Consider the following 23,178-nt stretch of genomic DNA (forward strand, 5'->3'; position numbering starts at 1 on the left):
GAAAGATTGGGTATACCTTCCAACTGCTGAGGTCTTAGAAGTACTCTGATATTTTTCAAGGTTTCTTTTTTGAATATCGCATTCAGGAAGACAAGATTCACTGATCAGGTGTGATTAATCATGAATCAATTAAAACCCTACTAAATATATATATATATATATATATATATATATATATCCCATACAAGATCGCCTCACCCCACCTTACAGAGGAGAGAGGAGGCTGCGTGTGCAACACCAGCACTGCAGGGATGGCATTAAGACTCCTGTTGCATAGCAGTTAAACCCGTTCCAGGTTTTACTGAGCTTGATTAGCCCCAGTGTGTATAGATAACATAACAAGCTCAGGTGCGTCTTATTAAACTCACAGTGAAACCAGGAGTGGATCAAACTGCTACACATTGGGAGTCTTATTTCCATACCCGAGTTTCTCCTATTTTATTATTGTTATTTTTTTACCAAAAGCAGCTTTTAAGTTACATGGCGGATGAGGCAGTTCACTTTGAAGCCACCACAGAATCAGAACACTGCCATAGAACATTAGGACCATAGAACCAGAACACTGCCATAGAACCAGAACACTGCCATAGAACATTAGGACCATAGAACCAGAACACTGCCATAGAACACCAGGATCATAGAACCAGAACACTGCCATAGAACACCAGGATCATAGAACCAGAACACTGCCATAGAACATCAGGGTTTCCCAGAGCAAGACCCAGACACCTTTAACCCATTAAATGCTGTTGTCCTCATTTGAGGACAGCCTACTAAGTCATGTTTTGGAGCATTTTTAACTGAGATCTACCTGTTATTTTCTCTTTAACTATATTGCTATGATAATGCTGGTTTTAGTGCAGTGCAGCGATACACACATGTTGTTAGTGTGTTAACTCAATGTTTTCGGGTCCCAGCAACACACAGGATCTTTGTGTCTGGAACAGACATGGACTTTTTCAGGTTCAAATATTCTTTGAAAATTTCAGAGAATCCAGGACTGGCTTAGCTACACCCGCCCCACGTTATCCCGCCAGACAAAAGGAGAGCGAAACTCTTCCATAAAGTGGAATGTTATTTATTGTGTTATCAGCAGCAGCAGCAGCAGCAGGTACATTTCATAGCAAACCTCGGGGCAGGGGAGCTGGATCACAAGCGTTTGAAGGTGTTTTTTTTTTTTTTTTTTTGGTTGACTAATGTAAAATCGATCACGTTTGACACTTCACCCAAGAATATTTGTTCCAACACTAGAAACTGCCCATGCCATGCCATGTACAGTGAATTGCATTAGAAATCTTTGCAATACAAACACACACACGTTGATATGAATATAAGACTATCAGTACTAGAGCAGAGGTCTCCAATCCCGTTCCTGGAGGGCTGGTGTCCCTCCTGGTTTTTGTTCCAACTGTATCCTAAATTACTTAATTGGACTAATTAAGGGCTTATTAGACACTTAATCGGCCCAATTAAGTAATACAGTTGGAACAAAAACCAGGAGGGACAGCGGACCAGGACTGGACACCCCTGTACTAGACAGCCCACACACATTAGGGTTCCCAGGACGCTTCAGGCTTTTCAGCTCACCTCGCAATGCGTTCTTACCTGGATCAAGTACCTTTCACAGCAGGACTACACTTCCCAGAATGCACAGCAGTGCCTGAACTGTCCCAATCTGTACAAGTGTACCCGGAGTCACATGGTAACCCTAAACACACACACACATCTAATAGGAAAACATGTGAGGCTGGTTCAGTAATGTAAACATCACAATCACACTTAGATTTTTTTTTTTTTTTTGCTCACTGTGTAGTCAAACCTTGTAAATCCAAAATGGCACTAAAAAGTATATTTATTTGGATGATTTTTTAAAAACAGCGTAAGGTAGGTTTTATTGCATAAAGTGTGCAAAAGCATGCAAGTGAACATTATTTAATTTTCTTTATTGTTTTATGCTCAAAATACATACATTCTCCAAGTGTTAAATATCTTTAAAAGGAGCTTAATAAAACGCAGTTTAGACTGACAAGGTTTTTCCACTGTAGACCCCCCCCCCCCCCCCCCCCCCCCCGTCTCCATTCTTTCCTCTGCCTCCTGTACTTTAATTTCGGAATAATAAAAGATTCTTTTTTTTTGCTTTTAACTGAAGGCGCTCAAGGACTTTGGCACCCGATAATAATAATCCTCTAAAATATGTCCATGGGAGTGCAGTAAACCACCATGAAAACACAAACACAGATGAGAAGGAAATGCAGATGAAATCACATCTGCGCTATTAGCTGCTCCTTGTATAAATTCAGAGTCAGATCGAATCAACTAAGATTAGAAAAAAAAAACCCTAACATTTATCTATATCTCAAGAAATCAATACAAGGGCCATCCATCTTGCTATTACTATATACCCTGAACAAAGTGTTGCTATACCTCAATAACCAGGATGTGTACCTGCCCCCCCCTTTTTTTTTTTTTTTTTTTAATATAACTGGTGGTGTACTGCACCCATCCGGTGCTAAACTATTACATTCCGTTAGGCGATGTCAGTATTGCAGCACGCGGACGTGCGTGTGTGTGGAGCCCGGCTCGGCCAAATCGGGTTACCAGATGCTGTACCCTCCGCTGGAGCCGCCCATGAAGAAGTTGCCCTTGCGCTGTGACATCATCACGTTGGCGTTCTGCATGGCGGCCAGCTGGGCTGCGTTGGGGAGGTGCCCGGGAGGGACGGGCTGTTGAGAAGAGAGAGAAACGGAGTCAGGATCGCCTTTAAAATGTGCTTCATGCAGGACAGGAGGACGACAAAGATCTTTCTCAATTTCATGGATCACTGAGAGATCAGTTTAACTCATCATTAGTGAGGTGGTTGACTGAGACTCACAAGATGGGGGTGTGAGAAACCCCAGGCTTTACAATTAATTATTTCTTGTATTTTTTTTTGATTTAAGCAAAAGGCACACAGAAGCTGAGCCTAGTGGTCAGTTTAAAAACTTGAAGAAAAAAAAGCGTTTGGGGTTTGCAAGACCCCCACTTCACTGACAGTGGGATAGGATTCCTCAACGCCTTGTTGGGTCTCGCAGTAATGTTGGCGGAACGCGGGACTCACCGGGATGGAGGGACTGCTGCCTGCTCCGAAGCGGGCTCCTGCATCATACCCCCCCTCCACCAGCACTGTGGAGCCGGGAGGGTACAGGTGCCCCATCGGGTAGTAAGCGATGGGCACGTTGTGTCCCATCTGGGCCATGGGCACTGACTGGGGCATATGCATGAACATCTGGGCGCCAGGATAGGTGGAGGGCATCTGAGGCACGGTGCCAGCCTGCTGGGGGTGCATGTACCTGGGCTGGTAGATCTGAAACCGGGAGGACAAGCACACGGTGAGCAGGAACACACACACACACACACACACACACACACACGTGTCTAATTAGTGGAGCCACTGACAGTATAGGTTTGAAGAGATGCTTGGAAGAAAGCTAGCGTCTGCAGCTAATCCCACCCCTGCAGCGTCAGTAAACTTCTAGAAAAGAAAACGGAAGGTAAGTTGGGTTACCTCGGAGTAGGAAGGGGGTGCGTCCGAGTAGGGGGGAGCCTGCTGCCCTGCCATGGCTGGGGGGTAGAGGGGAGAGGAGCCTTGCTGAGGAGGGTATGCAGCCTGCTGGGGGTAGGGTGCTGAAAAGGGAGAAACACACACAGGTTAGTAGAGCAACGCCACGGCAGCGTTCTAGCCAACACTGCACTGCAAAGTCCGGTCAAGCCTTGCCAGCCCTTGCCAAGACTGCATGGCTTTCGATTGCCACACTAAGCTGGCCAGGACTCGAGAACGTTTAAACTCGGGAATCCCAAGCAAAGTCAGTCAGAACCGGACATGCAAGCGCGACACATGTATGTCAGCTTTGGAAATTCGTCCCATAAAATGACCAAGCCTTGTTGCAAATTCACCTAGGGTGTTTTGCAGCAAGCACCTGACCTGTTCTTTTTAAATCCCCAGAAACAAAACAAAGGTAGGTGGGAAGCCACTGCTGTTGCCGAGCAACCTCTCCTAGAAACGACCAGGCAACAACCAATCAGAGCTTGGAGCTAGAGTTCCAGTTCCACTGGATTGCTTCAACCCTAACCAACCTCTCTGTTGCTTCAGTATAATTGTATAGTTTATTTGGTATTTTTTTTACGGTGGTACATTCTTATTTTGTGATTTTTTTAAATTTCAAAAGACGATAAACATATTATATACTTGTACAGGTTTATAAAAATAGAATGCATGAATAAAGTTAAATATTACATCCAGTTCAATTCATATCGGTCAATAATTGTTGTAAGCTCAAGTCTGTGACAACGAGATAATACTTGGCATTTTATAAACACTATATCAAAATTGCATTAAGGCAAAGTTTCATTTATTATTATTATTATTATTATTATTATTATTATTATAAATAAATCCCTAATTTTAAACACTTAGTCATTTGGTCATTTTTTTAAAATGTATTTATTTATATATTATATATATATATATATATATATATATATATATATATATATATATATATATATATATATATATATATATATATTATATATATATATATATATATATATATATTTGTACGGTTACCATTTTAAAACGTTTGATTATTTTTGCTGGTGCAGTCCAACATTGGTTTGGCAACGACGTGGTTAATTATTTTTCAAAACAAAGTGATGTAACCACGGCCCCGCCCACTGCTTTGTCTATTGGGTGCGGGCGAGCGTTCAGAGTGATATCTAGAGTTTCTTATTGGCCAAGCTTGCCGTCAATCAAACAAAACATAACAAAGCCAGCGGCACAAGCATTAACCGAACTGCGTCACACATGACAGGTGATGCACCTGACCGGGCAGCAGAACTGGTACCTTTATGGCTGATATCGACATGAATACGGGTCAAATTGTGGTCTTACACAGACTCAATACGCTCCAGTTAACTAGATAAACTGCCAAAACACAAAGCTCACTAAAATCTACACAGGGTACTATAAAACACTTTCACTGGGGTCTGGTAGCTATCACCAAAATGGAGGTTTGACAGAAACATACAAGCCTTTGTTCTTATATAATATACAGGCACTACTTTTTCCCCATCCAGCTATTTTGTTTTATTTTGTAATCAATTATTATTCACATTTTTGTGTACCTGTCTTACCTCTCTCTCGTTTTGATTGATAGATCGATAGACTACACACACACACACACGGTGATTCTTTTGTGTTATAGCCAGTCATATTTATAATTTATAACAAAAATAAAAAATGAGTTGTCAGTACCTTACAATGAGGTTACCCGCCTGACCAGTTTTCACACACAGTCACAGCTGTACGCATAACCCTTAGATAACAATGTCCACATAAAAGTGCCGACGCCTTGTCTCCGTGGAATACACCTTGCAGTAAAATATATATAATTATTATTATTTGTTTATTTAGCAGACGCCTTTCTGCAAGGCGACTTACAGAGACTAGGGTGTGTGAACTATGCATCAGCTGCAGAGTCACTTACAACTACGTCTCACCCAAAAGACGGAGCACAAGGAGGTTAAGTGAAATGCTCAGGGTCACACAAGGAGTCAGTGGCTGAGGTGGGATTTGAACCGGGGACCTCCTGGTTACAAGCCCTCTTCTTTAACCACTGGACCACACAGCCTCATCGATATATCTATCTATCTATCTATCTATAATTATGTTGCAAAAGAAAGTCACGCACATTTTTAAATTATGGGTCGCTGTACATAATTGATACTTGGGGGATATATAGAGAGAGAGAGAGAGAGAGAGAGAGAGAGAGAGAGAGAGAGAGAGAGAGAGAGAGAGAGAGAGAGAGAGAGAGAGAGAGAGAGAGAGAGAGAGAGAGAGAGAGAGAGAGAGAGAGAGAGAGAGAGAGAGAGAGAGAGAGAGAGATTACACACACACCACAGTAATATCAACCTTTAAAAAAAAATACAGCAAGTATCTCGTTATTACATTGAAACGTGAGTTTAGTAATACACTACATAATTACATGTAATGCTAATAAAAATCAGACCAAAAAATAAAACATTAATAATAATAATAATAATAATAATAATAATAATAATAATAATGTCCACAATTGATTGGGATCTAATAAAATTAGGAATCCAACGCATAATATAAAATCAAAACATAAATACATAAAGGCGCGTCTCATTAATTCTTTAATAAAATGCATTCCGTTTCATTTCTGCGGGGCACATTCCAGTAGATGTGGGTGTGTTATGTACACAAAACCCAATCTGATGAAGACAAAGTGAAAGATACTTTCTAGCTAAACTGACTATGTACGGTATATGCTGTGTAACAGAATGATACAGTACCCGGCGATAAGGTCGCTGCTCACACAGACTTAGAACCGCGTGTATTGGGAGTCCCATCACTAATCCTACCTTAAAAAACATGCTTGGAAACCAGGGTTCAAAACAAGGTGAACCTCACAAAACTATCAAACGTGCTAGTTATGACTCTTCTGTCTAATCCTAATCGGCATGTCAAAGACGTGCGAGAGAGACAGAGGGGGGGTCGAGAAAACGCAAGGTTACTCTCCAAGGATATTCACAAAATAGCAAGGCCGTACTTTCTTATTTGTAAGAAGAAAAAAAAACTGAAAAAGCAGATTTTATTCACGGGCCTAAAACTATGCGTATATCTTAATGTACGGTTTAAAACTGATACAACTATAGTTATGTTGGACTGGACTTGAATAAGCAGGCATGCAGAAAATTGATAATATATCGAGAGAGAGAGAGAGAGAAGGGGTGTAGATTGTGTTGGTTGTTTTTCGCTGTTAGATTTCCATTGTTGAAACTACATGGCGTCCATGACACCAGCTGGACTGAGCCTCGACAGCACACACACACACACACACACACACACGAGCATAATCAAGATACTATATATATAAAAAAGAAGATTACAAAACAGGAAATGTTTAATTCATGCTGCTTCGGATTTCCCATCGATCGGTCACATGACAGCACGGCCCCGACATACCAAAACTACGAATGACATTGTTGGTTTTTTTTTGTGTATCCAACAAAAAAACATTTGCGTTGATCGGACATTCCTAATCTGTGTTTTTTCTTTTTCTACACGTTGGTTCATTGTGGATTCGTGTTGTGTTTGTATATACAGGTATGCGTGCAAGGAAGCCAAAGCGAAAAATGCGATGCAAGGTTAAATACTAAAATAATACTTTGTAAAAAAACAATCAACGGAAACGGTTTATGATTTTTTACAGCCGCAGTGTAACCAAAAAAAAAAAAACCTTACCTTTATTGTTCATTTTTGTCGTGTTTGTTCTGATGCAATTGTAGACTGTATCAATCAAATCGGCCTATATTATTTATTTATTTATGTATTTATTTATTTTCCTTGACCACAAAAAAAAACACTTCTTCGACGGTAAACTTTTCTCTTGCAGTAAATTACTTCCTTGTTTGTGCTTCCCTTGTCTTTATTATGTGGAGCTGCAGAGCTCGTGACGTCACGCCGCCACTCCTTGTTAAAGGGGACGCGTACGCTTTCTGATCGTCAAATGAAAAGAGATAAACACACACACACACACACAAAGCTGGACCTCACAGACCCTAAAATAGTACTGATCTTGCACTGCCTTACCTAAATTAACATTGGACGGTCCAAGACTACTCGTGCTAATCTGGGGCTGCGAAATCAGAGCTAGTCAAAGTGCTAACTTTGCAGCACGTTATTTGTTTTAGATTAAATTAAACATTTGCAAATTTTACAGCACATTGAAAAAAAAAAAGTGCTTTAGCGGTTATACATGCACTCGCTTTACTGTCATAATTTATTGTTATTAATTATGTATTACTAATTAACAATGTTCTGTAGGGAGCATGCAGTGTTACCGGGGTATTCACTTTTCACCTGCATTTAAAAGATAAATGCCCAGGGTTGCAAGCCCTTGCACTTTGACTGACGAGCTCCGATTTTCCATACAGTTTTACATACAGGTAAATTCAACTCTCTCTCTCTCCTCCTCTCTGCCTGTGGAACTTAAGAACTCCACGGAATCTTGTCACGGCATTAAACGTTCTCCTCGAACGTCGGTCCGTTCTGAATTATGCATGAGGCTCATTAATATTCACGAACGCTTGCTGTTCCCTGCGGAGGCGCTCGAGGTGCAGTACAGTTCGTGAGAGAGCTGCAGGGACGAGTTGAGTTCACCTTCAACAGCAAATCATAACTGGACGGCAGCGACGCTCACCTGCACCACCGGCCGACACGTCACCACAGAGCTGGTCAAGATGAAAAGTATTTTAAAGCAATCAGTTTATTAAGATTTAAATTGGGACTGTATGCCGGAAATACTGATCACCAATGCATTATTATTATTATTATTATTATTATTATTATTATTATTATTATTATTATTAATCATAATACATATGGCTGATTCTGTGTTGTTTGTTTAATACAGTCTTGGGTTCAGCAAACTTTACTCCCCAGTTAGTTTACATTCCCCACAAGTACCTCGCTGAGTTAATGCCTAATCACTATCTAATCACTTGCTGTGAGCCTTTGGAGACTCAATCCAATAGACCACTTCCGGGTACCTAAGGACTTCCTGTGTGACCACACAGGAAGCCATTAGGTACGAGGAAGTGGCAAGTAATCGGACTGTTAGTAATGTTAGAAATGCAAAAGGCGTGTGCATTGTTGCCTGATGTAACCATGAAATAAACCAAGTAAGACATTTAAAACATACACCCCCTGGATTTTAATTTTTTTTTAAAGCTGGGTACTCAAACCGGGTCGTGTTTGCTGTTCAGCATGTGGGAATAAATGGGACGAGCCCACAAGTCACTCAAGTTCAGCAACCTATTTTTCCCTCTGCAAGCAAAGTGTAAACAGACGGCCCAGATTTGTTGGTGCATCTTTCCCTGGCACAAAAGACGGGTGCAGTGATGAAAATAAACCCAGAGGCGTGCACGACAGCAATGCAGGTTTCTGTTGCAACGTTGGGTCTGTTAACTTTGCATTGTCGTGCTGCGGACTGATATAAGCAGTGTAATGGGCAGGATCTCAGAGGGCTGCGTGGACGCACTGTATTGTGTGCATGCACAAGTTAGACTGTAGACAGAACTGCATACACTTCTCACAGCTTCTTATAAGTGCACTGGTAAAATGAACAGGCAGGGGCTGCAATAAAAACCTGGATTTAAACCTGTTTCGCTGCCTGGGCTTTAAAGAGTTAATGGCAGGGACCCGTGCATCCAGACACTGAATCTTGCAACTGATTCTGAGTGGCTCTGAATGGACGACGCTACTTCTTAGCACGGCGTTGCAGACCCCTGACGTCATCGCAGCTCATGTCTGAATGAGTAAATAAATAAATAAAGCAAGAACTCAATTAACGAGCGAGCTAGTTAACGAGGCAGCCTGGGGCCGCGCAGGAGCGAGGTGGGGCGGGTGCAGGCAGCTGCAGTCTCGAAACGGTTCTTGCAAGCCCCCCCCCCCCCCTGCCGCTGCGGTGTCACTGGGCTGGTGGAGTCAAGGCGCTTCTCTTTCTCTCTCAGTTAATTAAGGATTCAGCACGGTTCACTCTGCGATCCCTTCTCCTCTTTCAGCGCCATGGTAATATTATGCTAATGCATGCAAATCGGATTGGGTGCCAACTGGATGAAGGCTCTAGTTAAAATTTTTTTAAAAGCATCAAGGGTGAGCCTGCATAATAGAAACCTGGATTTGCTTAGAATGAGCTTTGCAAAACCTTTGTTGTTTTAAACATACATACATTATATATTTTTTATTATTAGAAATCCATCAATTAGTTTGCACTGACTCCTGGGTGGGTCGTGGCACTGTAACTCTCTTTTGATCATGGGTCGAGGTTTTGAAGCCCCGTGCTCCTATTGATTTTGGGAGTACTCCATTGATCGGCAGTATTCAGAGCTTCACAGCGAATCTCAGTCGCTAGGGGGCACTGTGGTGAGTAAAACTGCACTGCTGTTACGGATTCTGACCCCTGGTGGTGAGATAATGCAGTAACTTCAAACGTCATTTAAATGTTTTTTTTTACTAGTTTACAATGTTTGCCATTCCCGCTGAGAGCTTCTGGGTTCTGTTCTACAATACTGATGATCATGTTCCTTTAAAATCCCTTGGCTCTGAGCTGGCTTCTCATAAATAAAGTTAATATATATATATATATATATATATATATATGACGCTGTCCCTTTAAGAAGCCGAGCGCTCCCCCTGCTGTTCAAGAAGAGTTTTTTTTTTCCATGCAAGTCTTCCCTTGCATAAATTATGTTCATGACGCTGTGCAAAAAAAAGACGGTTTTATATTAAATTTGCAAGACTTTTATCGCGGAAGCCGCTCTTTATCGGGTTGTGGAAAGGTGTTTCGGAGTTAGGGAAAACCTGGAGGTGACGGAGAAGGTATCATTAAATATTAAACAGCAGAGGCCGTGCTCCGATCCGAGCCGCTTTATCAATGCAAATGTCCCTTTGTGTTTCCGAGCCGCGGCGCACACAGCCCGTGCGCGCTGTGAGATGAATTTGTAATTATCCGCTTCAACAAAACAGTGGCCAAGCGCTGATAATCCCACGCAAAAGAGGGGGGGGGGAACAAATTGCACCCCAAAACTCTGGCGCTAACGGTAAGTTGCATTAGGTAGGTAAGACTTTCCAAAAAAAATAAATAAACAGGGGGTGTGATTTTTAAAAAGAAAAAAAAATGGGAGTTTTTTTTCCCTCTTTGGTTAATATGTAATGGTCGTAATTAGCATAATTTATATATTTATGATAAGAGGGGAAAAAAACATAGGGAATGCATTGCTTTGGCTGGCGGAGTCAGTTACGCAGCTCTGGGTGTAGATAGCAAGTCTTGAAACGAGCGTGCAGGAGTGGGGAAAGCGATTATATTATTTTTCGATCAAAAAAGGGAGGGGGAGAGAGAGGAGAATAGCTGGGGCCGTGGCTCTGTCTTATATGTTATAACTAGACTGTCCATAACTTGTTGGAGTCTGTCACTGTTTTGAAATGCAGTAATGGCGTATGATTTAGTCGTACTGTGTTGTGTATTTCGAAATGAAGGCAGTATTTTGCAAAATACAGACACTGGGCCCGGCCGTAGTCGTAGTTTTTAAATAAATAAAAAAAAAATGTTGTTATTTAGGCCGACAGGAAACCGAACCGAAGTCCTGTATCTCCGTGCACGGCTGTGTGTAACATTGCATGCATGTTGTTAGCGGCAGTGTTATTAAAAACAGACATTTTGTTTTTCACCATTTTGATTTCGACATCTTTTAAAAATAAATAAATAAATAAACACAACAGCGATGCAACAGATCGTTTCGTGCATGTATGACTTATCTATATATATAGCTAAATTACTGTATTAAATGCATAAACTATTTGAGTGTATTATACAGTCTCACAGTACGTGTTGAAACACGCATATCTAAATAAGGTTACATTATTTTTATGGTGTAGTATTATTATTATCAGATCCGATAGGCACAGGCCAGGGTTTTCAGATCATCAAGTGAAACTCGTCCATAATGAACTGTACTTGCATTACACAGTAAACACGGTACTTTCCGCTTGTCTGTGCTGCTTGTATATTTGACGATGCCTGTAAAACACTACGGTTAATAAAATATCTTAATCATGACAGTTCTTTTGAAACATTCCACACCGGTCTGCTTATTTGTCCTTATGATTAAATTCAGTTATTCATTCCAGTACTACGTGAATTTCACAAAATCAAAAAGCACCCATGTTCATTACTGGGATGGCAATGAGACTCCCATTGCACAGCAGTTTGATCCAGTCCTGGTTTTGCTTTGAGTTTAATAAGACACACCTGAGTTTGTTACCTATACACACGCTGTGGCTGATCAGGCTGGTAGTAAAACCTGGAATGGGTGACACTGCTATGCAACAGGAGTCATTTCTATCCCTGTCACGAATATTGGTGGTTTTGACTTTGTACAATTCATGAAGTACAGTAATTAATAATTTAATTTTACTATGAGCTTGATTAGCCACAGTGTCTAGGTAACAAGCTCAGGTGGGTCTTATTAAACTCACAGGAAAACCAGGAATGGATCAAAGTGCTGTGCAAGGGAGTCTTATTTCCATCCTTGCTGTTAAAAGTATGAGCAAGGCAAGACAGAAAAGTTCACTTAGATACGAGAGTGGATGATGGTAGATGCTCAGTTGGCAGGTGCTTACGTGCCCTTGACTGCAGAAGATACTGGTGTGTCCTCTCTTGACAGCCCTGTCCCGGCTTCCCGTGGTGTCCCTCTGGCTGACACTGGGGGGGGGGGGGGGGGAGGTTGAGGCTGTACTCTTTGACGGAGAGCGCGGCCCTGCTGGATGTTATCGGTAACGCGTTCTGCCTGTTCTTACCCCAGCATGCAGGAGCAGTGACTCCAGGGAGGGATCATGGAAGCAGAGGAGCTGGCTGCTAACAATGCCCCACTCACCATCAATGAACAGGTAGAGTCCAGCTCTGCACAGGAGAGCACAGTATACAGGATATACAGCACAGTGCAAGATACTACAGTATAGTGCAGTATAACACATTATACAGCCCAGGGCAGGGCAGTACAGAACAGCACAGGGCAAGTAAAGACTGTGTGCTCCGGTTACCGTGACGCCCAGCCTCTCTTTCACTCCTCCCCAGGTGATTGTGATGTCAGGACAAGAGACCATCAGGGTCCTGGAGCTGGAGGTGGCAGGCCCGCTGCCGGCCCTGGGGGCTGATGGGAAGGGCGCGGACGCCATGGCGAGCGAGGGAGGCGTGGCCAGTCCAGTTCTGGAGCCCAGTAGGGGAGGGGAGGGGACCCCAGGACCAGAGGGGACCCCGACACAGGAGGGGGCGGGCGCAGCGACGGCAGGTGGGTTCACGCAGGTTACTTCGCTTTAAGGAATTGTTTTTTTTTTTGAGGTTTTTAAAAGCCATTTTTTTCTGGCTCCCTGCTTTCTCTACTCTCTCCCCTCTCCCTTCCAATTTCAAACTATCTCTCTCTCTCTCTCTATCTATCTATCTGTCTATCTATCTGTCTATCTATGTATCTATCACCGCTTTCTCTCCCTCCAGCTCCAGTGGAGTTGCCCTCCCCCGTGGTTCAGGCTGTGACCCCTATGGCACTGACTAGTGGCCTCTTGCCCCCAGCCCAAGCCGCTCTCCCCATCACTGTGCAGGCTGGCACACAGGTATGTGTTGGTTTTTGTCCCTGCATTGTAATTACCCCTGTGTTTTGTCTGACACTCTGCAGGAGTTCTGTATTTGCTCTGGTCCAGCATTTCCCTTCTGCACATTATTTCCCCACCTTGGATCTAGTCTTTGGCAGTGCTCTTTCCCTCTGCAGTTCCTGACCCCAGACAGCCTGGCCGCGGTGATGACCGGGATGATGACCCCAGGCGCAGCGGCCGCTCAGCCCTTCCTCATCCCCCTCAGCATGGCCGGACAGATGGCCGGTCAGCAGAGCCTGGCTGTCTTCACATTCCCTACAGCCACCATGGCCACTCTGCCCGGCCTGACTGCCGTCACTCCAGCAGGGGGCGTCCTGAAGCTGCCCTTCACCGGGCTGCAAGGTAACCCTCTGAGGAGAGTGGAGTCAGAGTACAGTCACACCCTCGTCTCTGTAAATAACTGTAAAGCACAGAGAGGTCTGGTAAAGCACTGGGAAGCATTGTAAAGCACAGAGAGGTCTGGTAAAGCATAGGGAAGCATTGTAAAGCACAGAGAGGTCTGGTAAAGCACTGGGAAGCATTGTAAAGCGCAGAGAGGTCTGGTAAAGCATAGGGAAGCATTGTAAAGCACAGAGAGGTCTGGTAAAGCATAGGGAAGCACTGTAAAGCACAGAGAGGTCTGCTAAAGCATAGGGAAGCATTGTAAAGCACAGAGAGGTCTGGTAAAGCATAGGGAAGCATTGTAAAGCACAGAGAGGTCTGGTAAAGCATAGGGAAGCATTGTAAAGCACAGAGAGGTCTGGTAAAGCATAGGGGAGCATTGTAAAGCACAGAGAGGTATGGTAAAGCATAGGGGAGCATTGTAAAGCACAGAGAGGTGTGGTAAAGCATAGGGAAGCATTGTAAAGCACAGAGAGGTCTGGTAAAGCATAGGGAAGCATTGTAAAGCACAGAGAGGTCTGGTAAAGCATAGGGGAGCATTGTAAAGCACAGAGAGGTCTGGTAAAGCATAGGGAAGCATTGTAAAGCACAGAGAGGTCTGGTAAAGCATAGGGAAGCATTGTAAAGCACAGAGAGGTCTGGTAAAGCATGTTGGAACATAAACCCTGGTAAACTAACCCTTATAAAAGTCTCCACAGTAAAAGCACAGCAAACTGTAATAAAGCAAAGTGAAAGCATGATAAATCATGAATAAGCATTGTAAAGAATAGCAAGGTATTGTAAAGCTTATTAATAATCATGCAAAGTATGGTAAATGCATAGTTAAAGCATTTGTAAAGCGTATTAAAAATATGTCAAACCAGGGTAAATGTGTAGTATGACTATGGGGAAAGCATAGTTGAACTCTGACCCCTCTGTGTTTATCGCCCCCTAGCTGCCACAGTGCTGAATGCAGTCCCGCCCCAGCTCCACGCTGCCTCCCCACAGACAGTCCTGCAGAGCAGCATCCCAGCAGCATCGCCGCAGAAACCAGCCGAGACGCAGGTCTCCGTGGCAACCGTGCAGACCGCTGGCATCTCTATCAACCCCGCCGTAGTGAGCCTCCCCTGATTTATATCAATAGAAAACGAGGGTGTGAAAGGCGCTATATGAGTGAAAGGTGGTGGTTCTGGGAGCCTCCTGCTGAGCTTGTGTATCTCGCCCCTGCGTCGCTGACCCACGTGTTTGTGTTTCAGATCAGCGCCGCCTCTCTGGGCGCCCAGCCGCAGTTCATCAGCTCGCTCGCCACCACGCCCGTCTTCACCAGCGGCATCGCGGGCATTCCCGGCATCACCAGCCAGATCATCACCAACGCACAGGGGCAGGTGAGAGACGGGCGCTGATCTTGGACCAGCAAGCGGTGGAAGACTAGTGCTGATCAGGGAAGTGTGAAAGCAGCCTTTTGTGGGTCCTGCTAATCTAACAAGTCTGTGTGTGTGTGTGGCTCTGTTTCTGTGTGCTTATGCCTCTCTCTCTCTCTCTCTCTCAGGTGATCGGGACCCTGCCTTTCCTCTTGAACCCGGCTGCCTCTCTGGGGGCCGGGGGTGGCTCCCCAGCGACGCTCCCAGCTCAGAGCCTGCAGGTCCAGACCATCTCCCCTCAGCTGCTCGTCAACGCGCAGGGGCAGATCATCGCGACCATCGGGGGCACCACAGCACAGCCCACCCTGCTGCACAGCGTGGCTCAGACACAGCCCCCCGCCAAACCAACAGTGCAGGTACCCACACAGCAACTGCACTGCGCGCCCGACTGCACGCCACTAGGGGTGCCAGCTCAGTAACGCCGGTCCTTGTTTGTGTGTTTGCAGGGCGCCGCTGCAGTGACGGCGGTGTCCGTCTCCCAGGCTCCTGTCATCATCGCCCCCCAGCCCCCATCCCTGAAGACCATGGCAGCCATCTCCGCAGCGGAGACCCCCACAGTGGGCCAGCTCGTCAGCAGCAGTAAGGGGGTCCCCACTCTGCACTCGCCCTCACTCACACTCACACTCACACTCTCACTCGCTCTCTCTCTCCCAGTGTAGGTTTGCGATTCAGGACTCCACAGATTGCACCTATGCATTACAGCGTTTAGGCTCTTCACTAATTCACTGCCCTGCCTGCCCCTCAGAGCCCCAGGGTCCGGCCCTGGACGATGACGGGATTAACCTGGAGGAGATCCGCGAGTTTGCCAAGAACTTCAAGATCCGCCGGCTGTCCCTGGGACTGACGCAGACTCAGGTGGGGCAGGCGCTGACCGCCACAGAGGGGCCCGCCTACAGCCAGTCTGCCATCTGCAGGTGGGCGTGTGAGAGGGGATAAGAACATAGAACCAGTCGGGAAGCCCTTCGATAAAAGTCACAAAACAATTAAGAAACTCCGAAGCCTGCCTAGAATCATTTTTAACTTAAAATGCAGTAATGGGGGAAAAAAAGACTCCTATTGCATAGCAGTTTCACCCATTCCGGATTAGCCACAGCGTACAGGTAAGAAGCTCAGGTGTGTGTTATTAAACTAAAACCAGGGAATGGATCAAACTGCTATGCAATGGGAGTCTTATTTTCATCCCTGAATGTTTGATAACCCTGTTTGCTGCGTGTGTTTGTGTGCATGTGCGTGCGTGTGTGCTTGTGAAGCATTTTGACACTTTTGTGTGTCCCGCAGGTTTGAGAAGCTGGACATCACTCCGAAGAGCGCTCAGAAGCTGAAGCCGGTTCTGGAGCGGTGGCTGGCCGAGGCTGAGCTGTGGAACCAGAAGGGGCAGCAGAACCTGATGGAGTTCGTGGGTGGGGAGCCCTCGAAGAAACGCAAGCGCAGGACGAGCTTCACCCCCCAGGCCATCGAGTCGCTCAACACCTACTTCGAGAAGAACGCCCTCCCCACGGGACAGGAGATCACCGACATCGCCAAGCAGCTCAACTACGACAGAGAGGTGGTGCGGGTGTGGTTCTGCAATCGCCGGCAGACCCTGAAGAACACGAGCAAGCTGAACGTGTTTCAGATATAGCAGGGAGAGGGACAGGGGAGAGGGGACGGAGAACAGGAGGGAGAGGGGAGAGGGCAGAGACAGGGAGCCAGGAGAGGATGCATCAAAAGCAACTGGAGCACACCTCCTTATTTTCCTGGCCCATCCCTTATAAAACACACACACATGGCAAACGCATGTGTGTTGCTCTAAGCTGGCCTTGTTGATACTGGACTAGAACAGGCTGGACTTTATATACAGCATACCGATCAAGTTCCTACTCTCATCACAACATCAAAAGTTACACTGAAGTCCCCTGGACCCCGGGACTCGCTGCCCCTTCTATTGAGCTCGTGGGTTGCTTGGTGCTCTCACGGGTCCTTCAAAGACTGGACTAGAAACAGGACCCATATCCTAAAAGGATCCGAAAACTAATCATTTTATCGAGGACGGTTTGCAACTCATGGTCAAGGGTGCCCTTGTAAAAGTTTCCTGAAGTAAAGGCACAGCGAAGTGTGTTAAAACGCAATGCAAGCATGGGTAAAGCCCTCTGGGTTGTATGCTGTCCAGTTGATTTGTAAGCAGTTCCCTGGCAGTCAGACACCCAGCAGTAAATTGGTCAGGTGTTTAATAATATCTCGTGAACTCAGAGCAACACCTGACATTTATAATTCCAGTTTCCCTTTTAATCGATTTCAACACATGATTGATATCGAAGGAACTGGAGTTGATATTTTAAAGACGTCGTATTTGTTGCGATTGTTCGTCTGCTTTCATTTGAAGGCAGTTGAATTGACTGACACGCAGTGACTGTCACTGGAGGAATTCGTCGACACTCTGAGAAGCTCGTTCTGACAGAGCTGATTTAGCCATTTTGATCAGTGATGTGTTTGAATTGATTAAAAGGGATTGGAACCGGGAATTGATGTTGAAATGGAATTGAAAAACTATTTAAAACGACGGTCACCTGATCACATTCCACACTCGACTGCAGATCTCCAGAACGGGGGATGAAACCGTTATGAAAGAAAGCAAGTCAGTCACTGAAACTATATTAATATATATATAGTCGTACTGTAATAATGTCTATTAGTTGTCTTGTACAAACTTGACTTGTTAAAGTTTCACAGGCTACAGTAATTAGTTTGAAGTGTGGGGTGAACAGAAAGAGACGTGACATTGTGTGCTGTGTTTAAAACAGAAACCAGCTGGCTTCGCTGAGCCAGGCCCCCTGTGTTTACAATAAGTTCCCACGGGTGTGTTTTTAACATGGCCTGTGCAGTGTGGCTCCTGTGCACTGTGGCCCCTGTGCACTGTGGCTCCTGTGCTTCCTCTAGTTTGAACCAGAGAAGGACTCAAAAGTTAACCACCAACTACCAGAATCTCCAGCAAAGTGGGTATCTGTACGATACAGACCTTATCTTTAGAGAACCTCGCTGGGTTACGCATCGGTCAGTGCGATACAGCGAGATGCAAACTGTGCTTGGCTGCAGAGAGATTATTATTATTATTATTATTATTATTATTATTATTATTATTATTATTCTATATAAAGCTTACAGTGTGTACTGTATATATTTTAGGAAACATTTATTGCAGGGTTTTGAATCAATCCTTCAGAATTGATCATTGATCATTGATCAGGCTTTAACTGCAGTTAACATGGTCGAGTCCTGTCTGTAAAACACTGCGGGTGAGACTGATTGAATATCACCATAAGAGACAGGCTAGAATATCAAGCGCTGCATTTGCAATTGAATCCGTCTCCTAACTCATGAAAAGAATAAAGTGCTCAAACCACAGCCCTCTGAATCCCTTCTAAAAGTTTCCCCCACAGTAAAAGCACAGCAAAGTGTAATAAAGCAGAGGTACAATATTATCAGAACACCTGCAGATTTGTCATTTATATCCTTTATATACCTGCCTGCATGAAATCCTCAGGGTGGGAGAATTTAAATTTCCATCTCAGTAATCATTAAAAAAAAACAGCTAACATGTTAGCCCACTTTGTGATTTAATCAGGCATCTTAAACAACTTCTAAAAAGTCTCCTGCGTTTAACCACGTGTGGCTCTGTGTTCCTTTTCTCTTTCTGAATTAATTGCATGAGTGCTTCAGTTAAATTAGACAATGACTAAGATTTTGCACCAGTTTAATTTCATATGCACAACAAACCCAAACAGAAGCAGTGGGTGACGCAATGCACAGGACTGTAAGTACAGCAAAGAACAGCGAGGTGTGGTAAACGTGTAATGCATATTAATAATCTTGGCAAACCAGGGTAAACTGTGGTAAATGCATAGCATAGCCATGGGGATAAAAGCATGAGGACAGTGCAGAGATACCGTGGTAAAGTTTTAGAAGCGATCTCTCACACACACGGAGATCTGCAATCGTGTTTGTATTTTGTAACCTTGCAACATCCAGGCACTTTTTTGGGACATAGTTGTCTACTGAACCGAGAAACAGCAATAAACATGAAATCAAAACAGCGAACAGGGTCCTGCGTGTCATTTTTGCTTTATTTTGTAATAATTTCCCTACCTTGCTAATGCAACTCGGTGAGTATCTTAAGTATGCCTTGGCAGCAGTAATTGTATGTGTTTGTTTGCCTTTAAGAATTAATTGTTATGAAAGGCTCTGGGGCTGGGTGTCACGGTGACCGATCCCTGGGATTTCATTGAACAGCAGCAATAAAAAAAAAAACATCCTTCAAAACGTTTCTCGTTGTAAAACCTCAGTAAAGTGCAGTAAAGCACGGGGAATGCACGGTGAAGCTAGGCATTGTAAAGCACAGAGGGGTATGGTAAACTAACCCTTATGTAAGTTTCCCATTGCAAAGGTGTAATAAAGCACAGTGAAAGCGTGCTGCTGACGGGAGATATTGGAGCGACATTTTATGTTACTTTTCAAATGATAAATAAAATGGGAGGATTCAGTCTCGTCTGAAAAGTGGGAGTCGCTTATAAATTCAAAAAAGTGTACACAACCATATCTGACTTTTCTTATACAGTAATAAAACAACACCTACATTAAAAATATAAGTACCGGCATAAGTGATTTTTCAAGATACATATCCTTGAGCCACCTAATTTCAACCACAGAAGTATTTTCTGTCTTTTTTCGAAACAGTTGGGCGTTATTGAGAAATACCGGACCTTCCAGGGGCTAATAGTTACGCCATTGGGCGGTCCGGTATTGCACAATACCGCTCACCCTTTCGCGTATTTATTTTTTTTTTGCTTCCATAATGCACCGTGTATTGAAATATTTCACTCGGTTTGCAACCCATTCCTATTTTGCAAGCGCGTCACAACCGCAGCACAGCTCTCCTTCCCGCCCCCCCGGGCCCGGACAAATGCGATTGGCGAACCTCAAAAACCGAAACGTCTGTGATAGGCTCCCGGGCCCGCCTGTCAGTGGAACGGGGCGCGGCTGAGGCGGCCACGTGACCCTCGCAGGTAGAGTCACTTCCTTCACGGTGATGACGGACATGGCAGGAATTTGTGGTAGGAAACGAAGGAGCCGTCGGAGAGAAAACAGACTTTCTGAAGCGTTTCTTGAGCAATTTCTTGAAGCTAACGCCGTTTTTAACGTAGCCCCGGGTGCCAGGGTTGTTTTAACGCACAGAAAAGGGTTCGGCGCGCTTTATTTAGTTTGTTTTGTTTCGTGAAAACAATACCTACCTGTTTCTCTCCCCCGCTCAAGACGCAGAAACCGAGTCGCTGTGTGTTTTCTTTTTGACTTGGAAAGTTTTTGGTGTCGTCATGGATTACAACATTTAAAACAGAAAGAAAGACAGGGAAAAAAAAAACGAGGTTGTTGATTATGTTTATAAGATATGCAAACCATGTTCTAGGTGTTAATCGGATTCTCTTTTTTTGCAGAGTATATTATTATATATTGTATACTATATACGAGCAAGAACGAATAGAAACATTAAGCGATTATTGCTGTAAAGCAAAATGCATGTCGCCGTTTTTTAAAATATAATTCTTGGTTGAACCGCCTACGTTTTTATTTTGTTTTTAATAAAATATGCATTTTCTGGTATTGCTAGCAATACCAATAACACTGCAATGGAGCGCATTCTCTGCACACGTCTAACGCGAAAAAATCAAGTCGGCCGATTTATGTATTTGATGTAACTTTTGTGTTACGTAATTGGCATCGATACTGTTGCTTGCTCGTTGAACATTTTAAGTCGATTAAGAACATTTGCTATTCAGTTTAGAGATTCATTTTTTATTGTACTTGTTTAGAGTTGGTTTTGCTTTTGGTTTCCCCCACTGTTTTCTGTTAATTTTGGGGGTCAGATTGATTTGAACCCCGGTCCCAGCAGCCATGGCGTGGGCTTTGAAGCTGCCCCTGTCGGACGAAGTGATCGAGTCGGGTCTGGTGCAAGACTTCGATGCAAGTCTGTCCGGTATCGGTCAGGAGCTCGGAGCTGGGGCTTACAGCATGAGGTAAGGACCACCTGTGATACAACACGAGCGCGATTCTACCGTGCATCTTAATCGACTCGTAGTAAACACAGGCGTGGATCGGACTGCTGTGCAGCTGGAGTCATCTTTCCATCCCTGCATTCTGTCGTGACTGAAGCAGTAAACATGCAGCAAAGGGGGGCGTTTTTATATTCAGTGGGCAGAACATTAAGGTGTAAGTTGATACTATTGTCAACTTTTTCGTAAACAATCTGTTTTATTCATTTATATGTAGGTAAGTACACCCCTTGGTAATCGATGTGACTCTTTAGTATTAGTCTGAAGTTAGGACAGATCAGGTTTTTAATGTTGTGCAATGAATAGAAATATTGCATATTTGTTTGCTTTTTTTGTGAGTGTGTGTTTCCAAACACGTGGGGCCACGACCTCAATAAAGAAGAAAACGTCACGCTTTTTTTTCAAGGATGGTTGCGATAACTCCCGAAGTACCTATGTCAAAAGAGTTCTAACCAGGGATGGGAATAAGACTCCTATTGCACAGCAGTTTCACCTATTCCAGGTTTTACTACCAGCTTGATTAGCCACAGTGTATAGGTAACAAGCTCAGGTGTGTCAGATTTTTAAGCACACGGTGAAACCAGGAATGGATCAAACTGCTGTGCAACGGGAGTCTCTCGTTGCCATCCCTGTGTAGCATTGTAAACAGGGAGCAGGTCAGTGCAAGGTGATCATCCTCAATTATGGCCCGTTTGATCGTTCAGGGCTTCTGTTTTTGGTTGCATGTTGAACTTTTCCAGCCCCGGTGTGTCGGGGGGGGGGGGGGGGGGGGTCATTGCCAGGCCAGTGTCCCAGCGAGGTGTCTCGTCTGCGGGCAGGGCTTCCTCGGGTTTCACAGCTCTGCCGGTCATGTGTTTTGCTGGAGACCGGCTCTGGCACACGCAGTGGAAACTCTGTCTTCTGTCAGAGGGTTGGATCTCTGAGACTGTTTACAGAAACTCTTGGGGTGGGGCGAGTTTTCAGATGGAGAGATTAGGGACTTTTCTGTATCGCTCTGCCACTGTCGCATTGTCTGAGCAGGCATGGAAATGAGACTCCTGTTGCATAGCAGTGTCAACCATTCCAGGGTTTACTACAAGCTTGATTAGCCACAGTGTGTACAGGTAACAAGCTCTGGTGTGTCTTTGCAACAGGAGTCTTATTTCTAACCCTGCTGCATGTCACTGTGTCTGTGTGTCGTGCTGGGTCACTGTGTCTGTGTGTCACTCTGTGTTTGTGTCTCTATCACTCTGTCACTCTGTGTCTCTGTAACTGCCTCCCATTCCTCCCTGCAGTGATGTGCTTGCGCTGCCCATCTTCAAGCAGGAGGAGTCGAACCTCCCCCCAGACAGCGAGAACAAGATCCTGCCTTTCCAGTACGTGCTGTGTGCCGCCACCTCGCCCGCCATCAAGCTGCACGATGAGACCCTCACCTACCTGAACCAAGGTGAGCCCCCCCCCCCCCCCCGCCTGGCAACCTGCCCACTGAGCTCTGAAGAGTCGGCTCTTATAGAAGAGTCCCTCAGTAAAAGCCCATCAAACAGTAATACAGTGGCAAACAATGGTAGACTAACTCCTGTAAAAGTTTCCTGTAGTAAAAGCATAGCTAAGCATTGTAAAGCACAGTGAGTTATGGTAACGCATGTGAAGACGTAAACAACGGAAAACTAACCCTTCTAAAAGTTTCCCACAGTAAAAGCACTCTCAGTTCCTCCTTGGTGATTTGATTGATTGGCTGACTGACTGACTGACTGATCGGTCAGTTTGATTCTGTGTCTCTCTGCTTTTTCAGGGCAGTCCTACGAGATCCGCATGCTGGACAACAGGAAGATGGGGGAGCTGCCTGAGCTCACGGGGAAGCTGGTGAAGGTGAGGGAGAGGGGAGAGAGCTCCCTCCAGAGGCAGGGCTGGAGGCTGCAGTCGTGTGTGTCGGGGCGTGGCAGAGCGGAGGAAACAGGACTCGTTGTGGTGCAGGGCTGAACTCTGTGTGTCTCTCTCTCTCCTTGTACTGGGAGGAGTTCAGGATGTAGTGCGAGACACCCAGTCTGTGTGTTCCCTGTATTCC

The 23,178-nt window shown here is 44.8% G+C and overlaps 3 protein-coding genes across 8 annotated transcripts in view; 2 read left to right on the top strand and 1 right to left on the bottom strand.

Annotated features, from left to right (window-relative positions):
* Window positions 1-829: 829 nt before the first annotated feature.
* On the bottom strand, window positions 830-7,510 carry LOC131720841 (DAZ-associated protein 2-like). The gene is made up of 4 exons (XM_059013024.1): window positions 7,310-7,510; window positions 3,545-3,663; window positions 3,098-3,343; window positions 830-2,723 (listed from the first exon to the last, which is right to left on the bottom strand). The coding sequence occupies exons 1-4, from the start codon at window positions 7,320-7,322 to the stop codon at window positions 2,595-2,597; spliced, it is 507 nt and encodes a 168-aa protein (XP_058869007.1). The 5' UTR covers window positions 7,323-7,510; the 3' UTR covers window positions 830-2,594.
* Window positions 7,511-9,552: 2,042 nt separating this feature from the next.
* On the top strand, window positions 9,553-19,123 carry LOC131720870 (POU domain, class 6, transcription factor 1-like). 6 transcript variants are annotated; one of them, XM_059013173.1, is made up of 11 exons: window positions 9,553-9,637; window positions 12,430-12,514; window positions 12,702-12,915; window positions 13,119-13,234; window positions 13,372-13,615; window positions 14,589-14,749; window positions 14,890-15,018; window positions 15,183-15,410; window positions 15,501-15,633; window positions 15,800-15,968; window positions 16,333-19,123. In XM_059013173.1, the coding sequence occupies exons 2-11, from the start codon at window positions 12,461-12,463 to the stop codon at window positions 16,673-16,675; spliced, it is 1,791 nt and encodes a 596-aa protein (XP_058869156.1). In that variant the 5' UTR covers window positions 9,553-9,637; window positions 12,430-12,460; the 3' UTR covers window positions 16,676-19,123. The 6 variants fall into 6 exon arrangements, with proteins under 6 accessions (XP_058869156.1, XP_058869154.1, XP_058869155.1 ...); XM_059013171.1 differs by lacking the exon at window positions 9,553-9,637 and adding an exon at window positions 10,269-10,682; XM_059013172.1 differs by lacking the exon at window positions 9,553-9,637 and adding an exon at window positions 10,269-10,447.
* A 916-nt stretch (window positions 19,124-20,039) lies between these two features.
* Window positions 20,040-23,178, top strand: part of LOC131720872 (alpha-globin transcription factor CP2-like) — a 63,577-nt gene continuing 60,438 nt past the window's right edge. The window contains exons 1-3 of the mRNA XM_059013189.1: window positions 20,040-21,098; window positions 22,409-22,560; window positions 22,906-22,982. Coding sequence (XP_058869172.1) covers window positions 20,977-21,098; window positions 22,409-22,560; window positions 22,906-22,982 — 351 coding nt within the window. The 5' untranslated portion in view covers window positions 20,040-20,976. The remainder of the gene's footprint in view (window positions 21,099-22,408; window positions 22,561-22,905; window positions 22,983-23,178) is intronic.

Source organism: Acipenser ruthenus, chromosome 45 (assembly GCF_902713425.1).
Source record: "Acipenser ruthenus chromosome 45, fAciRut3.2 maternal haplotype, whole genome shotgun sequence".
In the NCBI taxonomy this organism is placed as follows: domain Eukaryota; kingdom Metazoa; phylum Chordata; class Actinopteri; order Acipenseriformes; family Acipenseridae; genus Acipenser; species Acipenser ruthenus.